Source organism: Cyprinus carpio, chromosome A10 (assembly GCF_018340385.1).
Source record: "Cyprinus carpio isolate SPL01 chromosome A10, ASM1834038v1, whole genome shotgun sequence".
In the NCBI taxonomy this organism is placed as follows: Eukaryota; Metazoa; Chordata; class Actinopteri; order Cypriniformes; family Cyprinidae; genus Cyprinus; species Cyprinus carpio.
In genome coordinates, this window is record NC_056581.1 from 8888607 (window position 1) to 8907871 (window position 19265).

A 19265-nucleotide genomic window follows, 5' to 3' on the forward strand; every position below is an offset into this window, starting at 1 on the left:
GAAGGTGCCTACTGAGCTGCCATTGAAGACATATGTAACTTAATGAATTTACAAATGTAACGTTTCACAAATGATTCGTGTAGAGTTTTGCACCGTATTTCCCCCATTCTTAATTGCAGTATATTGAAATTGTGAAACACTTAGCTGAAAAACACGAGCTACTTAGCATATTATATTAGGTAGTAATAGTGACCAATTAGCACGCTGCACTTATTAGAATATAGCAAATGATTGGCTAAAGACCAATATGATAAGATTACTGTGATGATGGAGAATAGGAATTTCAAGGGTCCTGGCAAATATGGAAATATTGGAGTATTTTAAAACTGGTTAAAAAAAACCACACACACCCAGTGATCATAAAAAAGAAAAGGTCATGTAAATTCATTGGCCAGAATGTGTGTACATTTTTAAAAATACTTGCTCCTGTGAATCCCACAGATAATTTCTTGATTATCATTATACATCTGTCACCATTAGATGAGGCTGAAATGTTCCGTGTGAAGAAATCCAACCACAGCAAGAAGATTGTCAAGCTGCTGAAGAAAGAATACAAGGAGGATTTGGAAAAGACCGGCAGTGCCACGCAGGATCAAAACATGCGCATTGGTACAAAACTTTTGTTGTTTTTTTTCTTCATGATATCATTCATGTTTATAGATCAGAGTCAGGGGACTGCTTTCTATCTTCAGGAAAACATTATAGTTAGTACTTTTTTATAAAAAAAAAAAAAAGATGCATATGTGCACCCACATCAGAGAGATGCATTAATGATTTTTTTTTTTTTTTTTCATGCACTAAAAAAAAAAAAAAAAAATGTTACATTTGTACATATAACAAAGATTGAGGTAAACTTTTTACAGCATATGACCCCATTTGTTCAGGTTTTTTTAGACTCTCAAAGTATTACAAACCCTCAGAAATCTTTACCACTAAACCATCTAGCTAGTTAAAGATTACAAAGTAAGTTTGTATTATCGCTCACCAGTTTGTTCTTTCCAGGTGGACCTGCTCAGAATCTCTCAATTAAAGAGGAGCCCTTGGAGGGCAGCAGTGAACAGGGAGAAGAAGAAATGGAGGTGGACAGCACTGAGGAACAGGAGGAGGAGGGCGAGGAAAAGCCTGCGGGTGGAGCGTTTAGCCAAACTCTGTCGACTCTCAGCTCACTCAGACCAGGTGAGAACTTCCATCAGTCCAGACCAGACCTGGACAGGGCCAGCGTCAGCAGGATTAGGCTGTTTTTGCTTTTTAAATGCTTCAAGTACAGGCATACAGGGCTGCGACTGGCTTATGGGTATTGTGGTTAAACATTGAATTAGGGCTGCATGATAAATCGAATGCGATTGTCATGCGCATCTTGTCAGTAAACCCTGTTTCTGTAATCAGTAGTAAATCTCCATCACTTGCTTTCGGATGGACCAACGTTAACTACACAGAGCCGTAGTTCACTGACAAGCTATGCATAATCACAGTCGATTTAATTGCACGATTATGAAATCGAAGAAATCGTTCTGCGATTATGAAAACTATTTGCGTAGCTTGTCAGTGGACTACGGCTCTGTGTAGTAAATACGCTTCCATCTGAAAGCTTGTTAAAATACCACATTTAAAAACATGTTTTTACTCTAAATGCACTTCATAACATCAGTCGAGTGTTTGAAATATATCCTTCTGTGAGATGATGTGGCTTCTAACAAAGAATAAAGCACACAACATATTTTATAGTATTCTAAGCAGTGATAAAGGTTATGTCGGCTAGCATTGCATTATTATATACTTTATTAGAATAAAAATTATAATAAAACAAACTCCGATTCTGATAAACCATATATTGTCGTGGTGTGTGTTTATAAGTCACGTTGAATCAATGAAAGCAGTTAAATCTTTTGGTTATTCAGCAACCGGTATAGATTTCCTGATTTCTTTTGCGGGGTGTATTTGAGGTTTCAGCGTGAGAGTGCCCTCTGGCCTTTGGAGGGAGATTTACTACTGATCACAGAACTGTGCTTCACTGAAAGATATGCATGACAATAGCAGCTTCTGCCTAATCATGATTTATCGCCTTTGGGATTTAATTTCGATTAATCTTGCAGCCCTACATTGAATGTTGTTAAACTATGGCATTTGATCAAATCCATGTTTTTATATGGCAAATTCTTTTAGTCCATTTAGGTTCTTTCTGGTTAAACTAATTCTTGTGAAGGTGATGTCGTTGCATTTACACTAACTATAACTGTCATATGTTTCAACAGGCGAGATCCCCGACGCGGCCTTCATTCATGCTGCTCGTAAACGTAGGCAGATGGCTCGAGAGCTCGGAGGTGAGCCTCCGCTGGTCGAGAATGACGTTACAAACAAGCGCCTCGCTCGTGAAGATGAGAACGGCGGCAGTGACGACGAAGACGAGAAGAGAATTGTCTTCAGTGGAGTCACGACGAAGACTCAGAGGCAGAAAATAGCTGAGGAGATAGGTCAGTGTATGAACTCCGAGCTAGTCATCTGAAGCTCCTATTTATGTAGAATTCTAGGAATCCCATTCACGCGCTCTCCAGACGGGTTGTCCTTGTAATAAATGTCATGTCACGTTGAATAAGTCACACAAAAAGGACTGAATTACTATGAATAGGAATTTTGTGAGAAATCAGATACTGGAAAAGATGTGCAATGCACCAAGATCTGACCGTAGTGTTTGTTTTGAATGTGTGTGTGTTGTGGTTCAGGTATTGAATGCAGTGATGATGAAGCTCTAGATAATGGGCAGGATGAGGAAGTAAGTCGCTGGGAACAGGAGCAGATCAGGAAGGGCATTAGCATCCCACAGGTGGGTCGGAGTACTAGAGTTGTCACAATAACCACATTTCAGTTATGCATGTTTGTTTTTTTTCCCTTTAAAATTTCTGAATGTTTTAATTTATATTGTCAATTCTTATTTCAATACAACAGTTAAAATTGGATTGAACAAATTCCTTTATTTTTAAGGTTAATTCTTATTGTAAATATTAACAAATTGAAACTATGGCATGTAGCATTCAAGTTAAGAAATTAAGATCATTGAATATTTTTGACTATTTTTGTCAGTATCAATTAATTAATATCAGTAACACAGTACACAGTCATTTCTGTCCGTTTTTCTTTCTTTCTATACAGTATACACCCATATTTGAGGTCAGTAATATATTTTTTAAAATATACTTTTAAGCAAGGATGCATTAAGTTGATCAAAAGTGACATTTATAATGTTACAAAAGATTTCTATTTCCAATAAATACTTTGTTCATCAAAAAAAAAAAGTTTCACAGTTTCCACAAAAATATTAAATAGCACAATTGTTTCTAACATACAATCATAAAAAGAAATATTTATTGAGCACCAAATTAACATTAGAATGAATTCTGGAGGATCATGTGACAAATTCAGCTTTGACAAAACAAATAAATAACTTTTTTAAAAATATTGAAATAGAAAACAGTAGTTAGTGTTTTTGATTAAATGCAGTTTTCATAAACAAAAACTTTTCTGACCCCAAACATTTGAACAGCAGTATAATTAATTAAAATAAAGCTTCTCTCTTTTATATATATATATATACACACACACATATACACACACACACACACACACACATTGAAATCACAATATCTAAAGCTGACACTTTTAATGTCATATCCTTTTTTTTATATTTTAGGTCCAGAGCACCCAATCCGAGGACCCAACTATGTATTACCAAGGCAGTTATGATGCACAGCCGTATGGAGCGTCCTATGGCATGCCCTTTAGTTACGCCCCTGCCACAGTTGGAGCAGACAACAGCAAGCCTTTGAAAGCAGAGCCCTCAGTTCCTTATCCCATTCCCTCTTGTGACCTGACCCCTATAACCACAGATCTGGTAAAGAAACGTCTCAAAGACAGGTACGGTCTGAACTGCCTGCACATCGGCGGCCATTTACCCTCAAAATGCAAGTTGGAATTTCCTAAGATTTTGAATGTACCAGCACTTTATAGTTTTAAGTTCCCTGATAAATTTTATTCAAGTCCCATAAATTTTCATTTTGCACTTTGTTTGGACTTCCATCATAGTGCCAAGGCACAATTCTCCTCACACAGATGCTGGTTAATTCTGGCTATCGCGGGCAATGTTTCAGCTCCATGAAAACCTGATTTGCAGATACAAATATCTGCAATATTTTTACAGGCTCAGTTGCATTTTTTTTATACAAAACCGTCTTCATCAGGACATGTGTGCAGGGTTCGTACAAGGTGCTTGAAGTACTTGAATTTGACTTAAGTCCTGGAAATTGATTTTGAATTTGATTTAAGTCCTGGAAAACCCTTGAAAACTGCAGTATTTATGAAAAGGTACTTGAATGTTTAAAAGGCAGTATAAATGAAATTAGTATTAATTTTTGTTTTCCATAAAAAATAATATTTTCTCGCAAAATTTACCATGCAGCGCAGCTGATATAAATACAGAGCCATTCTTGGCTTTTAGCAGCGCACGTGATCCCGAGATATTACTCCTAGAGGTGAAAAGCGGTCTTGCGATATCAGTAAAAAATGTACTTTGTGGTAAAACCTTTGATTGTGCTTGCATTATATTGTCTGGTCTTTTATTACACATGCTGTGCATAAAGTCTGACGCGCTTTGTGTTGCACTGTTATCATTTTCCAAGCATGGACCGCATCTCCATCTCAGCAGCTCGGTCCACGAACTCTTCCTCTGCATATATGCTGTGCGTTTGGGCTGCTTTAACGTTCATCTGGGAAAACCGTTTGCGTTATCTCATTACATTTATAACATAGATCATTAATAAAAATATGCAAACACAGGAGAATACATCAACATATTTCTATTATGTGATTTGTTATACATCGATCAAAATAAAAGTTCAATCCCTCGCTCGGAGTTTGTATGTGGCCAAATATTAAAATTACATGATTTAAACGTCGTTGAAACATGCAGTAAAATAAAACATCACCAGGCCGTTGACGCCCTCTGCAGGTGTTTGTTATAATACATAAGATTATGTATTACACTGTTTTTTTTAATTATTTTTTGTCTCATCAGTAGTTAAAGTATGTAGTAAATATAAAGCCTGTGATATATATATATATATATATATATATATATGTATATGTATATATATATATATATATGTATATGTATGTAGTAAATATAAAGCCTGTGTTTCACATAGTTAGGTCTATTTTTATTACTTAAAAATATCAGATTACTCAATTGTCAAAATAATCAGTATTACTTGATTACAAAGATTATCATTATTTATGGCTCTAGATTAGTTAATGTTTAAAAATATAACTACATTGTTTTGCTTTTTGTGATTGACAAATATTTTGTCATTGAACATTTCTTAAAAATAGTATTAAAATACCGTCTCGTTCTAGTAAATCTCGTGAGCTAAATGTACTGTCACACCCCAGGAAATAACTTTGCCAGACTATTCTTTCAAGTTGCCACAGCCATTGCATGTTTGCATGTGCTGCACTTTATTTGTAGTATTTTGTTTTATTAGTTTATTAGAATTTGAAAGATAATAACGATATTGTGATCTCTGATTTTAGTCATTGAAAACAAAAAGATTAGTGCTTGAAAAGTCCTTGAAAGTCCTGGAATTTCATTTAGCAGTTTCTGTACGAACCCTGTGTGCGACTCTAGAGACGTCCCCATACTTCACTAATAATAAATCTCTCTTTGAATCCTCTTTGTGCCAGGCTGAGCTTCATGCGCCAGGGGCACAATTCCAATGCCCGGCGCTTTGAGCAGATCCGGGAGGAGCTGGAGGCCTCCAAAAAGACCATCCAGCTCCTGGAGGGCTCCTCACAGGAGGCCGCAGACAAATATAGATTCTTGCAAGAAATGCGAGGGTATGTTGGAGACTTGCTTGAGTGTTTCAGTGAAAAGGTAAGAATGAATGCATTTGTTTTTAATGTTGCTGCTGTTTTTTGTTTGTTTGTTTTTTTTTCACTGGCTTTCATTTTTTTTTTTTTTTTTTTTTTTTTTCCCTTTTCCTAATCTTGGCACTGTATTTCTTTGTGATTGATTTTGAAGTTTATTGAATGTTGCCTGTGTCAGCAGCATTGTGCCGTTAGTTAGACTTAAAAAATATTTTAAATTAAAATGACCTTATTTCATATATACTCATAGTTCGTTTATGGTGATCATTTATGAAACTCTTAATTTTAAGCAGTGCACCAGGTCATATTTTCATCAACTCATGGATTATGGTGTAAACTTCCATCTTTTTTCCCACAGAAAGATGCATCAAGAGATGGTTTTTCTGTGTTTCCATGTTTTACAGCTATAAATAATTATTTTCAGCTATAAAGAGGCACTATATACACAAATCATGGCATCTTTAATGGGGCATGGAGAACAGATCATCAAAAGTGTTATTAGTTGGGGGGAAAATCCTTTATATACTGATTTATCTAAGAACTAGTCACTTTATTTAGAAAGGTATAGTTCACACTTCCTTTTTGTGTGAGGCTTCCAATTTGTTAGCTGCTAGGTAGCTAACTCCCTAGTGTTGTTGAATCATTTTTAAAAAATATTAAAAGTAATAAGTAGTCAAAAACGTAACCATTATCATGCCAGTGGACTACACTGCCCTTTAAAGCCAGTAACTGCATTTTTATCTTTAGGCTATCATTTGACTGCCTGATGTTAGCTTAATGATCGCATCAGCTTAGAGTTAGTTTGTCCAAAGTCTGTTAATATCTAAAACAATTTGTGGTGCATGTCTTGGAAAACTGCAAACCAATTTCCCATTCATTTTCTCCATATGGGAAATGTTTTGAACTGTTTTGTTTTATCTGTTCATTACATTAAATGAATGTCAAAGATAACCAACAATGCCTATCCGGAAGTCTTTCACAGTAGTTTCAAACTACTCTTCCTTTTTTTGGGTGTGGGTGGGGGGGGGGCTTATAATAAGGTAACATGAAGCATTAACACATGGGGAAGCCGATTTTGATTCCGCTCTAATGGGCTTTCTGTCCAGAGCTCATTAATTATGGCTAAATTTGGTCTGGTTTTGCTGCTTTCTCTCTCCCATGCCACAGCAGAACACACTGAACCCCTCGTCTTGGTCGCCGGCCACTTGTCTTCGGTTCAGCTGTCACAAAAATCATCATATCTTTCAGGTGCCTGTTATTCTGGAGCTAGAGGTCGCCATGCACCAGTTACTTCGGCAGCGGGCGTCCCGTCTCGTCCAGAGAAGACAGGATGATATTAAAGATGAATCGTCGGAGTTTTCCAGCCTTTCAAGTCAGTCCATCTTGAAGGTTTTTATTTGAATGGCCTCATTGTTTTTTTTTTGTTTTGTTTTTCTTTCCGTTTTGTTATATAGTTGTGATTATTTGCACATCAGAGTAATACACAAAGAGACTGTCCTGTGGGTGCATGTATGTGTGTGTGATTTGAGACAAGTAAAAGTGTATGTGGCTTTCGGATGGTGAAAGCTCACTGGCTTCTTATTGGTCAGTGTGTACACTTAAACATTGCTAAGATGCTGAGCAGGTGAGTGTTTTGGAGGAGAGTTTCAATCTCACCCCAGTAAAATTGAGCAGGTAGATCAAAACCAGCTTCTATTTGTAAATTAATCCTGATGATGTCAGAAAAAGAGGGAAAACAACTTAAAGGGATAGTTCACTCAAAAAAATAGAATTTCTGTCATTTACTCAACCTCACATCATTCCAAAACTGCAAGACTTATTTTTTTTTCTTTTGAACAGAGAAGACAATATTTTGAAGAATGTTCAAAATATGGTTAGAGAGTTTGACTCCTAACCCTAAGGTTGTGGGTTTGAGTCTCATGCCGGCAATACCACAACTGAGGTACCTTTGAGCAAGGCACCGAACCCCCAACTTCTCCCTGCTCCGGGTGTGTGTTCACGGTGTGTGTGTGCACTTTGGATGGGTTCAATGCAGAGCACGAATTCTGAGTATGGGTCACCATACTTAGCTGTATGTCACGTCACAATGTCGATAGTGACTGGCTATAAGCAACTGTCTGGATACCAACATTCTTCAAAATATCTTCTTTTGTTTTTATTTGAAGAAAAGAAATTCATACAGGTTTGGAACTTGAGGGTGGTTGTGAAATGGGTGAACTATCTCTTCAAGCACTGTGCATGGAATTAAAAATTTTAAACAATTTTTATTGAAATTTGTGAACTAATGCATTAACATCTATGCTATATTAACTCTTTCCCCGCCAGCTTTTTTGAAAAAATTTGCCAGCCACCGCCAGCGATTTTGATGTTTTTTACTAAAATTTGGCCTCCAGTATATTTTGCTGTATGAATATTTGAATATGCAATACACCAAAATAAAGATCAAAGCCTCTACTTTTAAACCAAAAAAATTAAATAAATCAGTTTTATTCTAGCTTAACCCTCTGGAGTCGATTAACGCGTATACGCGTTTTGGGGTATTTTCTCCTGATAACCCCGAAAAGAACTTAAATTACACTTTCAGTTTTGATCGTACAGATAAGTGCAATACATCAATCGAATCTGTAAAGGGTCTACTTTTTTTTTGTATACAGACATAATAACAACAAAACTTTGTGCACTTATAAAATAAAGATAACAAACAAGGAGTGCTGTCTGCAGCCTTTGTCTGCGCTGATCTTCAGATACAAATGCGTCATTAAAATGAACTGTAACTCAGTGAATACTCAACACAGAGACATTGAGAGAGATATCTATAGAAAGCCTGACATGTCTACTTTTAAACTAAACAAGTGCTGCTGAAAACAAATATTCTGTGATAAAGTAATCCATATGAAAACAACGCGATGTCCGTTTTTCACGTCTCCTTTCATTATCTTGTAATGCGACCACGCCCCCGCGCCGAGCGCGCTTTTGAGATTCAAATATTTAACTGAAGCGCGCGGCTTTTGAATACGCCCACACAACAGAAGACAACGCAGCGAGACTGTTCAAGTTTTTTTATTTTACTGTTTGCTTCGCGATGAGAGGAATAAGACATAATTCACCACCCCAAAAAGATGTGATGTGGTTGAGGATTTGAGATTTGGATTTCCTCAGAAAAAAAGAATGAAGTGCTTTATTCAGCAGAGATCATAAACATGAGTAAGTCTCTTTCTATTTATTTATATACTTGTACTAGTTTTCACATAACGTATAAACATTTTACTAGTTAGCCTTTTTCCCAAAGACTTTTTCCAAACTATAATTCCTGACTAAATGTATAATCAAGTGAAATATTATAAAGTTTCAATAACAATATACACTACTATACCATTCAAAAGCTTGATGTAAATAATATAAATGTAACAATAAATGTAACTGTAACAAATGTAACAATCATTGCTTGTCTTTCAATTTATCCCCCCTAAAAAAACCTAAAAAAAAAAATATTCTCAGCTCTTTTCAACATTAATAATAATAATAATAATAATAATAATAATAATAATGATAATAATAACAATAAAAAATTGTTTTGTAGAAAATAAGATTGTTAAAAGGATTTCTGAAGGATTGTGTGACTGGAGTAATGATGCAAAAAATTCAGTTTGAAAGTCAGCTTTGATTGTTCCTAATAAACTGTTTAACTGCACTCACAAGTGAATATTAAATTATGTTGTGGGATAATTAAATATATTCTAAATAAACTACAAACATAAAATTATATACATTTATTTTGTCCTCACATTCTTTCTTGTAACTCATCCCTCTCAGTGACACAGCTGACTGAATGGCTCATTATGCAGCTCATTATGCAGGCCTTTGTCTTCTCAGGTGTGAATTCATGATAGTTGACGCCTACTCGCATATGACTTTTACCAACAAAAAGTGTCTCAGAAAATTTAAATCAATATATTGTTTTCTGTAAGTGAGTAAACAAGATGATTTTTCACATCATTTAGAAAAAAAAAATTCTAGGCTACAAGCTCCAGTTCTCAAAATTCCTGGGAACCAATTTTCTGTATGTGTTTTATTGCCTTATTCAAGTGATTTAACATTTTTAGTTTTTCACTAACCACGCATAACATTTTTTTTCTCAAAAACACAATCATGTACATACATGCTGCTCACATATTATTATAGCCTAGTTTGTGCTGATTACAGTGAGATTAGACTTTAGCCATTTAGATATTTATAAGAAACTGAAAAAAAGCACAAATGTCAGGGCATGACAAAACTTCTCCAGGCCCCAAAAATACCCTTAGACTCCAGAGGGTTAAAGCATTATTTTTTTTTTATCAGCAATTGAATATAGGTAGGTTTCATAAAAATGTATAATTTTGAGCAAAAAGGTGAGAAAATCAAATTTTTATCAAAAACTACATCTGGATAATATTCAGTACGATTATCAAATAAATCAAAGTAAATCACTTCCATCAACACCTCCAAAGCTTGCACAGCCATATACCACTACCTGGATCATCATTTTACTCCATAACAATTATTCAGTTTTTATTTATATGCTGTCTATTGCTGATGATCGCATTCCTTATCATATGCATCTGTTTACATAAGAGATCGCTAGTTTTTCCATACTGTTCACATGTGTTTTTGTTTGGGAGTTTTTGTACTCGTTCAGAAGATGTGTAATAGTGCCCCCGAGTGTTTAACAGTGAAAACACAGAAAGCCGTAAAAACTCATCTTTGGCGGGGAAGTGTTGTCTTCTAAGGGTGCTTTCACACTTGGTTCGCTTGCCTGGTCCGAACCCGAGTTCGATTGCTCCCCCCTCTTCCTGCCCCCGCTGGGCTGCGTTCATATTATTTCATTTGGGTCCGAACCGCGTTTCGTTTGCATCATCAAGCCAGCAGCTGTTTACCCCATTGCTTAGTTATGGCGGCGCCGGAGAAGGCGGCAAATGCTTAACGTTGCTCTCTGCACCAATATACATTAAATAATTTCAACAATGTCTTTTGTTTACAAAGCTTCGGTACATAATGGCACTTATGTCTGTCTTACAAATGTACTGTTCACATGAACTATACCCCAGAGCCCCCTTTATAAGCATACTCCGGTACGGTTCGCGGGTGCACACCCGAGTTCTGAAGACAGCGTTCAGATCATCCAAACGAATCGAACTCTGACGTCAATCGAACCGGGGTGCACACCAAAAGTGTTTGTGTGAAAGCACCCTAAATGACGAGATAACTCGTCAATGGTGGAGAAAGAGTTAATGAGTAGGTAATGACTCTCATGACTATCTAATCTGTCAGTATAGACTGTAACAGAGCTGATGAGCTGAGCTTTACTGCGAGTTAATATTATTTTTTTCTGTTTCAGGTAAGGCTGTTATGGCGCCTAATTTGGACTCATTCGGTAGAGATCGCACAGCCTATCAGGAGCTGGCCAAGCAAAGGAGGATAGCTGAAAGAGAAGCCAGACGGTATACTTTCACTTATTTATATTTTATATATATATATATATATATATAATATAAATAAGTCTGTCAATATATATATATATATATATATAATAAGGGCTGTCAATCGGTGAAAATATTTAATCGTGATTAATCGCATAATTGTCACGAGTTACCTCGTGAATAATCGCAACTTAATCGCACCATTTTATCTGTTCTAAATGTACCTTAAATTAATACTTTTCAAGTTTTTAGGACTCTATTCAACAAGGGCATGGACAAATATGGATGCTTTATGCAAATGTACGTTTATTATTAGTAAAACCATAGTCAACATAGAGCATTAAGAATATGCATGTTTCATAGGTCATAGATGTTCTTCAAAGAAGTTGTCTATGAGACACATGAAAAACAGAACATAGAAATACCAGGTTCCCATTACCCATTACTACACTTTTAATAAAGGCTACTTTTGATTATAAAGTAATGTGTATATGGAATACTATTTGACTATTTGCTTGTTAAATAGCTAGTGCATCTAAATTAGATTGAATCAGAAATTCAAAACCCAGATCTACTCTAGGCAGAGTTTCTGTGATCTATTTCAGTTATGAATTCAGTTTTGATACTTCTGAACAGAACTCGTCGCAGACAAGCTCGAGAGCAGAACGGCAAGAGAGCCGAGCATAAGGAGGGGCTGTCCAGTGATGATGAAGAGACATCCACTGACATCACCAGCTTCAACGCAGAAAGAGGTGACCAACTTAACTCACACCAGTGCGAGATCAGCTTTTGCTGGTTAGTGTTCACTCTTCTCAAGTTTTCACTCTTCTCAATTTCCAGATCGCATTTTAAAAGAGTCGAAGAAGGTTTTTGAGGATGTGGTGGAGGATTTCCACTCACTGGACAACATAAAGTCTCACTTTGAAACCTGGAGAAAGCTGTATTTTACATGCTATAGAGATGCCTACATCGGACTGTGTCTGCCCAAACTCTTCAACCCTCTTATTCGACTACAGCTCATCTCATGGTCTCCACTGGAGGTACAGAGAACACACCATCCCCCTCCCCTACATACACACAAATTTTTATGATCTGCTTTGCGTCACCTTAAACATTTTTATCTTAAAGTGCCGAAATTATGCCGTTTGTATCTATCTATGCAGGTGGAGTGTCCCAACTTTGAGTACATGCTGTGGTTTGAGTCTTTGCTTTTCTATGGCTGTGGGGAGCAGAGTGCCCTAAAGAAAGAGGAAGACACAGATAACAGCCTGCTTCCTGCTATTGTGGAAAGAGTGCTGCTTCCTAAACTGGCAGGTCAGTCTATCTCATCATTATGGTTCAGTTCTTTCTTTCAGAACAGCATCTTAAATCCAAATTGCACCTTCTCACCCACCTCAGTGCTGACAGATCAGGTGTGGGATCCGCTGTCCAGCAGTCAGACGTCCAGACTGGTGACGTTCATGCAGAGGCTGATTAAAGACTATCCGACTGTGCTGCACGGCGACAACCGCAACACACAAGTCAGTGAATGGATGAGACTGCATCGCATTTAAGTCACGAGACCTAATTTTTATGCATTTAAATATCATCTTACTAAGACGTATTAATGGAAGATACAGAGTGACAACTGATATTTCTATGCATTTTAAGCAGTCTGTTATAAAGATCTCTACATTACAAGCTTTCAGAATTTTATCTTACTGCACCAAATTGCATATTTTTGCTCAGTTTGTACTTCTGAATACACTTTTTGTTTGTTTTCCTCAAGTATGAGCTCTATTTCTCCTGTGTTATACTATATGTGCCATAAAAGCCTGATTTATCAAATATGAAACGTGCATTATGCATGTTTTATTTTTTAATATTTTGTCTAAAGGCTCAAATAAACTTCCATTTAAAAATGTATTATTTCAAATACAGGGTTAAATTATTGTTTCATGAAGAGAAATCAAATTTTTCAAGGCAAGAATGTGTCTGTTTTCAGGAGCTTCTGAGGACCATAGTCATGCGAATTCGGCGGACTCTTGATGATGACATTTTCTTGCCTCTGTTTCCAAAAAAGTGAGTGTAAAAGCTAAATCACTCCTGTTGTGTCACCATTTGTACATGTTGTTCTTTGTTCACATCGTTTAGTTTTGAATGTGACTAAATATGTTTTGTAAACTAGTGTGTGATGTGTAATTTTTGTTTTCTCCCCTGACAGTGTAATGGAGAACAAGAACTCTGGTCCTTACCTCTTTTCCCAGAGACAGTTTTGGTCTTGTGTAAAGGTATAGCTAGTCATGCTTAAACATTCTAAAGACTTTCTGCTGTCGTTTGAATCAGTTAATCTTAGTTTAACCTTTTATATTTGAAAATATTTAATATTTTAACTATTGTTCTGGCTTATTCCAAACTGAATCTCTTTCTTGTGTTCAGTTATTTGGGAATATCTTAACATGGGATGGGATCCTGTCTCCGTCAGTGCTGAAGGAGCTTGCCATAGACAGCACACTAAACCGCTACATTCTCTCAGCCCTGCAGACCACAGACGTCAGCGAGGAACACATGGAGAAATGCCGCAGGGTATGACTTGTCTCCACATTTTTGTGTAACAAATCAGTTGTGGAGTTTGGAATTAATATTCATATAAACATAGTGTTTACAAATGATGTCCTTCAACTCAAAGCACTATAATGCTCTCACTGCTGCCCTCAGGTGGTGGAGTGTTTTCCTGTGCAGTGGTTCAGCATCCTGAAAGGACAGCAGACTCTTCCTCAGCTGGAGAACTTCTGCAGATATTTGAAACATCTGGCCAGTAGTCTTTATCGCAGCTGCGTGGCTGGATCAGACGTGGAGAAGAGGAACGTAAGGTAAAGCAGTTTCTAATGTCCTTGAGTTAACATCTCAACCTCACAGTAGGTGACACGCAAAGATATGACAGATTTAAACATAGTACACGCTTTCTCTCTCGCTCTCTATATATCTATCTATATATCTATCTATATCTATATCTATCTATATATAAATATATATAATTTTTTTTTTCTAATATATTTTACCATTTAATTTATTCCTGTGATGGCAAAGCTGAATTTACTGCATTATTACTCCAGTCTTCATTGTCACATGATCCTTCAGAATTAATTCTAATATACTGATTTGCTGCTTGAGAAACATTTCTTATGATTAATGTTAAAAACAGTTGTGCTGCTTAATATTTTTTTGCAAACCATAATATTTCTTTGAATATGAATTATTTAAATGGACATCTTTTGTAACATTGTATGCCTCTACTGTCACTTTTGATCATTTGAATGCATCCTTATATAAAATTAAAAAAAAATAGTATTAATTTTGAAAATCTAAAAAAACTGACCTTTAACATTTTAATCTTAGCGTGTGTATGTTCACATGCTTCACGATTTCAATGTAGAATTAAAATGTAACGTGCAAGTATATTAATGGCTCTGCAATGTAAGCATCATCCCATTTTTTTTATTAATGCAGTCATTGTTTCTCTCCATAGGGAACACATAAAGGAGGTGGTTAGGCTTCTGGGACGGCTCAATGCTTTAGACCACGTGATCGCAGTTGCTTCAGAACACGGTATTAAAGATATAAAGACTCTCCTCGAGAACAAATGAAAGGCAAAGCAATGGGACACCTGCCTCACTGACCCTTTTTGGATGAACCACACCATGTAAATACTGTGAATATTGTACATTTATTTGTGTGGCTGAAGGGTTTCCTTTGGGGACACATTGGTGGAATCTAGTGAACTTTCTCCTTCAATAGTTGAAATTCAGTGGACATGGGTTTGAAGTGCACTCTGGTGTGTTAAGACTTTTGTAATCCCTTTCCTGAGGAGAGGTCACCTCTTTTTACTTAATTTTTTTTTAAATGGATGGAGTCTCTTAATGGATCTTTTAAACTGTCCATCACTGCAGTATCAATACCTGCAAGAAAATACCACTTTACTCACACATGGGTTCTGTGCTCTTTCCCTTTCACAAAGGCTGCACTAAAGCTGATCTCTGAGGACAGGATACATATTGAATATTGTAAACATTCAAAAAATATTTATGCACAGCCATGGGTTGAATGATGCAGCATCTGTGCCCATCTTAAAAACAGAGATTCGTTCTTGTGCCAACCTCATCCATAATTAAATGACCATGACATGCTGGCAAAAAAAAACATGTGCTACAGTAACAGATGTACTTATTTTTTTGTTGTTGTTTTTCCTGAAGCTTGAAATGTTTTATTTGCTTAAATAAAGTGTTAATAATAATCAGGATAAATTCCTTCCTTTATATACAACTGGGTTTAAAAGTATATAGAAAATTTGGGATTTAAAATACAGGCTAGTTCAGGAGTTCTCAACTCTGGCCCTCGAGATCCACTTTCCTGCAGAGTTCAGCTTCAACCCTAATCAAACACACCTGAATAAGCGAATCAAGATCTTCAGGACTGCTATAAAGTTACAGAAAGGTGAGTTTGATCAAGGTTGGAGCTAAACTGTGCAGGAAAATGGATCTCAAGGGCCAGAGTTGAGAACCTCTGGGCTAGTGTCTGTCTTAGTGTGTGTGTGTGTATATCTGTATATATCTGTATATATCTGTGTGTATATATATATATATATATATATATATATATATATATATATATATATATATATATATATATATATATATATATATAAAAACTAGTAATTGTGACACACAATCACACTTCACAACTGCATTTTAGATATCAGTGCATATAGATATAAAGATTTGAGGATATGATTGTTTTTACATGCAGTTAAGAGTTTGCATATAAAACACTTCATCGTTATGTCAACAGTTTCCTTGGGTGGCTATTTAGCTGTGCCTTAACTTGAGGTAGAAAGAGAGATATACTCAGATTCTATAGAAGCATTTGTTTAAATCCAAGCCAGAGAGCACAGTAGAATGTTAGGTTAGTTTTTAGGAATATGTAACTGTTTGTCGTTATCTGCTATTGTATCCCCCCCCCAGTTGTTCCCCTTCTAGGGAACTCGCGCTGCGACCTCTAGTGGACACTATGGGGACTGCCACCAGCAGGTCTGAAAGATGTGTGAAACAACTCCAATCCTATTGGCCCACTTGGCCCGTGACATCACAGGTGGGTGCCCAGAAATAAAAGAGGGCGCCTGCAGAACATGTCACCAACTTTTGTTGTCTTCAGCCGTCTGTTTGTTCAGTGTGTGTGATCATCATCCTGGTGAATCGAGCAGCATTTTAGGGAATGTGTGCCTATGTGTTTGGATTCTAACGCTTGAGGGCACATTCTGAAATTCAGTGCAACGCTCTTATTGTGATGAGTTACAATGTAATGACTCTGCTCGGGCTTGTTTCTATTCCAGAGGGATGCAGGACAAAGTGTTTGTCTCCTGCGGCTTGGCCCCGCTGTTGCCACAGCACGGTTTATCTCAGCTCAAGGTGATTGCTTTGATCTGCAGGATCCGCATACTCCCTCTTAACAGGTTGCCTGATGCTAGAGTTTATGATGATGAAGTATGAGCATGGAGTCATTTTAGCCTATATATAACCACACCGAGCACGGATATATTAGATGCTTTCCTAAGACACTCTAATATGCATATTATTGTGTGTGGAGAGTCTCCCTGGGCGTGGGTATATTTAGATGATGAGAGAGATGCTTGCAAGCTTTCTCTCCCAGATTGTTTTAGTGACCTGGATTGGTTTGGGGGTGTTCCCTGACAGCTGTTGTGCCCCGCCTCACTCAGTTTTCTGCTGCCAATGCTTGAGAGCATTGGTGGTCATGATGCTGCATCTGTTGTTAAATTAGCCTTCCGGGCTCCTTTGAAATATCCATCGGAGGCAGTGGTCTATGAGTTCTGGAAGACATGGGTGCGGTCAGGCTTTCAGGAGGTTCATTCTTAGCAAGTTCTTCCTTACCTCTGAGGGGTCTGGCCTGTCATGTTCTGAGGATCATAGACCAGGCTACTGAGCCAGCACTCTCCTGCTCCTCCCACTTTCGGGAGTCAAGCACAGAAGATGATTACCTCGCTCCTTCTCCAGAGTGTTTTCTCAGCCTGTGTAGTAAGGTTGGATGGCCTCCCCTCATTTCCCCACATGATAATTATAGGCTTTTCTCCCTTTGTTAGGGTTTTTCAAGTGGATGGCCCATTGCTTTTGGAACATAGTTGTTTGAGGACAGCTGTATTCCTTGCTTGATTTTGGGGAATGTCCCTTTCTGTGTTAAGCTGGATGAGTTTAGGAGTGGGCTGCCTCCCCAGGTCTCAGGGTAAGTGGGAGGTCCCTCTGAATCCCGCATTTTAAGTTTGGGCTGAGGACTGTTCCCCCTCCTGAGAACTTTTAAGTGGACAGTCCCTGCTCAGAGTGTAGCTGTCTGTGGATAGTTATACTCTAGCTCAAACTTGCTTTGCTCTTCTATGACTAGTTTGGGTTCCTCTTGGCAAAAGTTCTCTCAAGTATGGCGCTGAATTCTTGCCTTGGAAGATAGCTATCCGAGGATAGCAGCGTTTCAGCTCAATACTGCCCCCTTGTCAGGGTTTCAGGTATTGGTTTTTGAACCTCTTGCCTGGATTGTGTTGTCTCCCCTGTTAGGGTTTTAAGTAGATAGCCCACTTTCCGTGGTCTGGTTAATCTTCAGCCTTGCCTGAGGAAACTGCTATTCGAGGTACTACTCCCCTTATTAGGGTATTTAAAGGGGGCATAACACACAGTTTCACCCAATCTCATGTTAATCTTGAGTACCTATAGAGTAGTACTGCATCCTTCATATCTCCAAAAAGTATTTAGTTTTATCGTGTTTATAAAAGAAAGATACAGCTTTACGATTCTCTCCAGACAAAGCCAAGCTCCTGGAAGTGCCTTGGGCACAGCTAAAGAGTGACGAGCACTTGAGCGCCGAATGCCAACAAAACAGACATTTGATGCCGTTTCACTTACCGTCTGCAGTTCTGAATCATGACCGGGATCTTTTATAGCTGGGACCACTCCATTTTTCAGTATCAAACAATGCGCAAATCCAGCGTCAAACTGGGCCTTGTTTATAAAAGGTTTGTCAACAAACACACTTGTGAAACTCAGTTGCTGCCCCGGAAAAACAAACTGTATCCACATTTTACATAACGCTGGGTTCTTTAGGAAGCTGAACAAAGTTATCTTTCCCTTACAACCAAAAAAAAACACTTCTTTGGAGACATTCTTCCCGAGTGAGTCCCGGGCAGTGCTGGATGAAACTCATTGATGGGCGTGATCTCACTCTCGCTCTGGTCGATACGTGCACGGGTACGTTTTTCCGGGAGAAATGCCCATATGAGTAGTTCCACCCTCGTCTACGTCATGAAGAGCCATGATTAAAAAAAAAAAAAACTCTCCGAAACTTGTACGAACCCGGAAATAAGATTTTTGGCACAGAAATACTGTCATACGTCCAAATTATTCTTTGAAACTTTGTCCATGCTTAACATGGGAATCCAACTCTTTAACAGTGTAAACAACTCTGAATGCATGAAACCACATTGTAACCCCCCTTTAAGTAGTGGTCTCCTCGAGCCCCCTTGCCTAGACTGTGCTGTCTCCTCTGTTAGGGTTTTAGGTAGATAGCCCACTCTCTGTGTAAATATAGATAAGTGATTATTGCGTTTTGAATATGGATATTTTTCTTACAAATATGCATCGATTTGCTACAGGAGGCCATATACACCTAGGATACACCTAGGATGACTTAAGGGTGAGTAAATTATGGGCTAATTTTCATTTTTGGGTGAACTAACCCTTTAAGACACTGCTATCCCCCCTGCTAGGGTTTCTAAGTAAGTAGCCTCTATTTGTGGTCCTTGTATTATCATGCTAAGGGGTTGCTCACGTAACATTGCTATCTGAGGGTAGCTGTGTT

At 37.6% G+C, this 19265-nt stretch overlaps 1 protein-coding gene across 2 annotated transcripts in view; it reads left to right on the plus strand.

Annotated features, from left to right (window-relative positions):
- The window catches only part of LOC109079813 (PAX3- and PAX7-binding protein 1-like), a 16059-nt gene extending 414 nt beyond the window's left edge, over nucleotides 1-15645 (plus strand). The window contains exons 1-19 of one of the 2 annotated variants that reach the window (XM_042765035.1): nucleotides 1-4; nucleotides 481-609; nucleotides 1003-1176; nucleotides 2253-2471; nucleotides 2721-2821; nucleotides 3148-3165; nucleotides 3686-3909; nucleotides 5731-5920; nucleotides 7162-7285; nucleotides 11291-11393; nucleotides 12009-12124; nucleotides 12213-12412; nucleotides 12536-12686; nucleotides 12771-12892; nucleotides 13357-13433; nucleotides 13576-13642; nucleotides 13791-13937; nucleotides 14070-14224; nucleotides 14881-15645. The exon at nucleotides 1-4 is cut by the window's left edge and continues 414 nt beyond it. In XM_042765035.1, coding sequence (XP_042620969.1) covers nucleotides 1-4; nucleotides 481-609; nucleotides 1003-1176; nucleotides 2253-2471; nucleotides 2721-2821; nucleotides 3148-3165; nucleotides 3686-3909; nucleotides 5731-5920; nucleotides 7162-7285; nucleotides 11291-11393; nucleotides 12009-12124; nucleotides 12213-12412; nucleotides 12536-12686; nucleotides 12771-12892; nucleotides 13357-13433; nucleotides 13576-13642; nucleotides 13791-13937; nucleotides 14070-14224; nucleotides 14881-14998 — 2439 coding nt within the window. In that variant the 3' untranslated portion in view covers nucleotides 14999-15645. The remainder of the gene's footprint in view (nucleotides 5-480; nucleotides 610-1002; nucleotides 1177-2252; nucleotides 2472-2720; nucleotides 2822-3147; nucleotides 3166-3685; nucleotides 3910-5730; nucleotides 5921-7161; nucleotides 7286-11290; nucleotides 11394-12008; nucleotides 12125-12212; nucleotides 12413-12535; nucleotides 12687-12770; nucleotides 12893-13356; nucleotides 13434-13575; nucleotides 13643-13790; nucleotides 13938-14069; nucleotides 14225-14880) is intronic. The other variant, XM_042765036.1, reaches the window with a different exon arrangement.
- Nucleotides 15646-19265: the final 3620 nt, after the last annotated feature.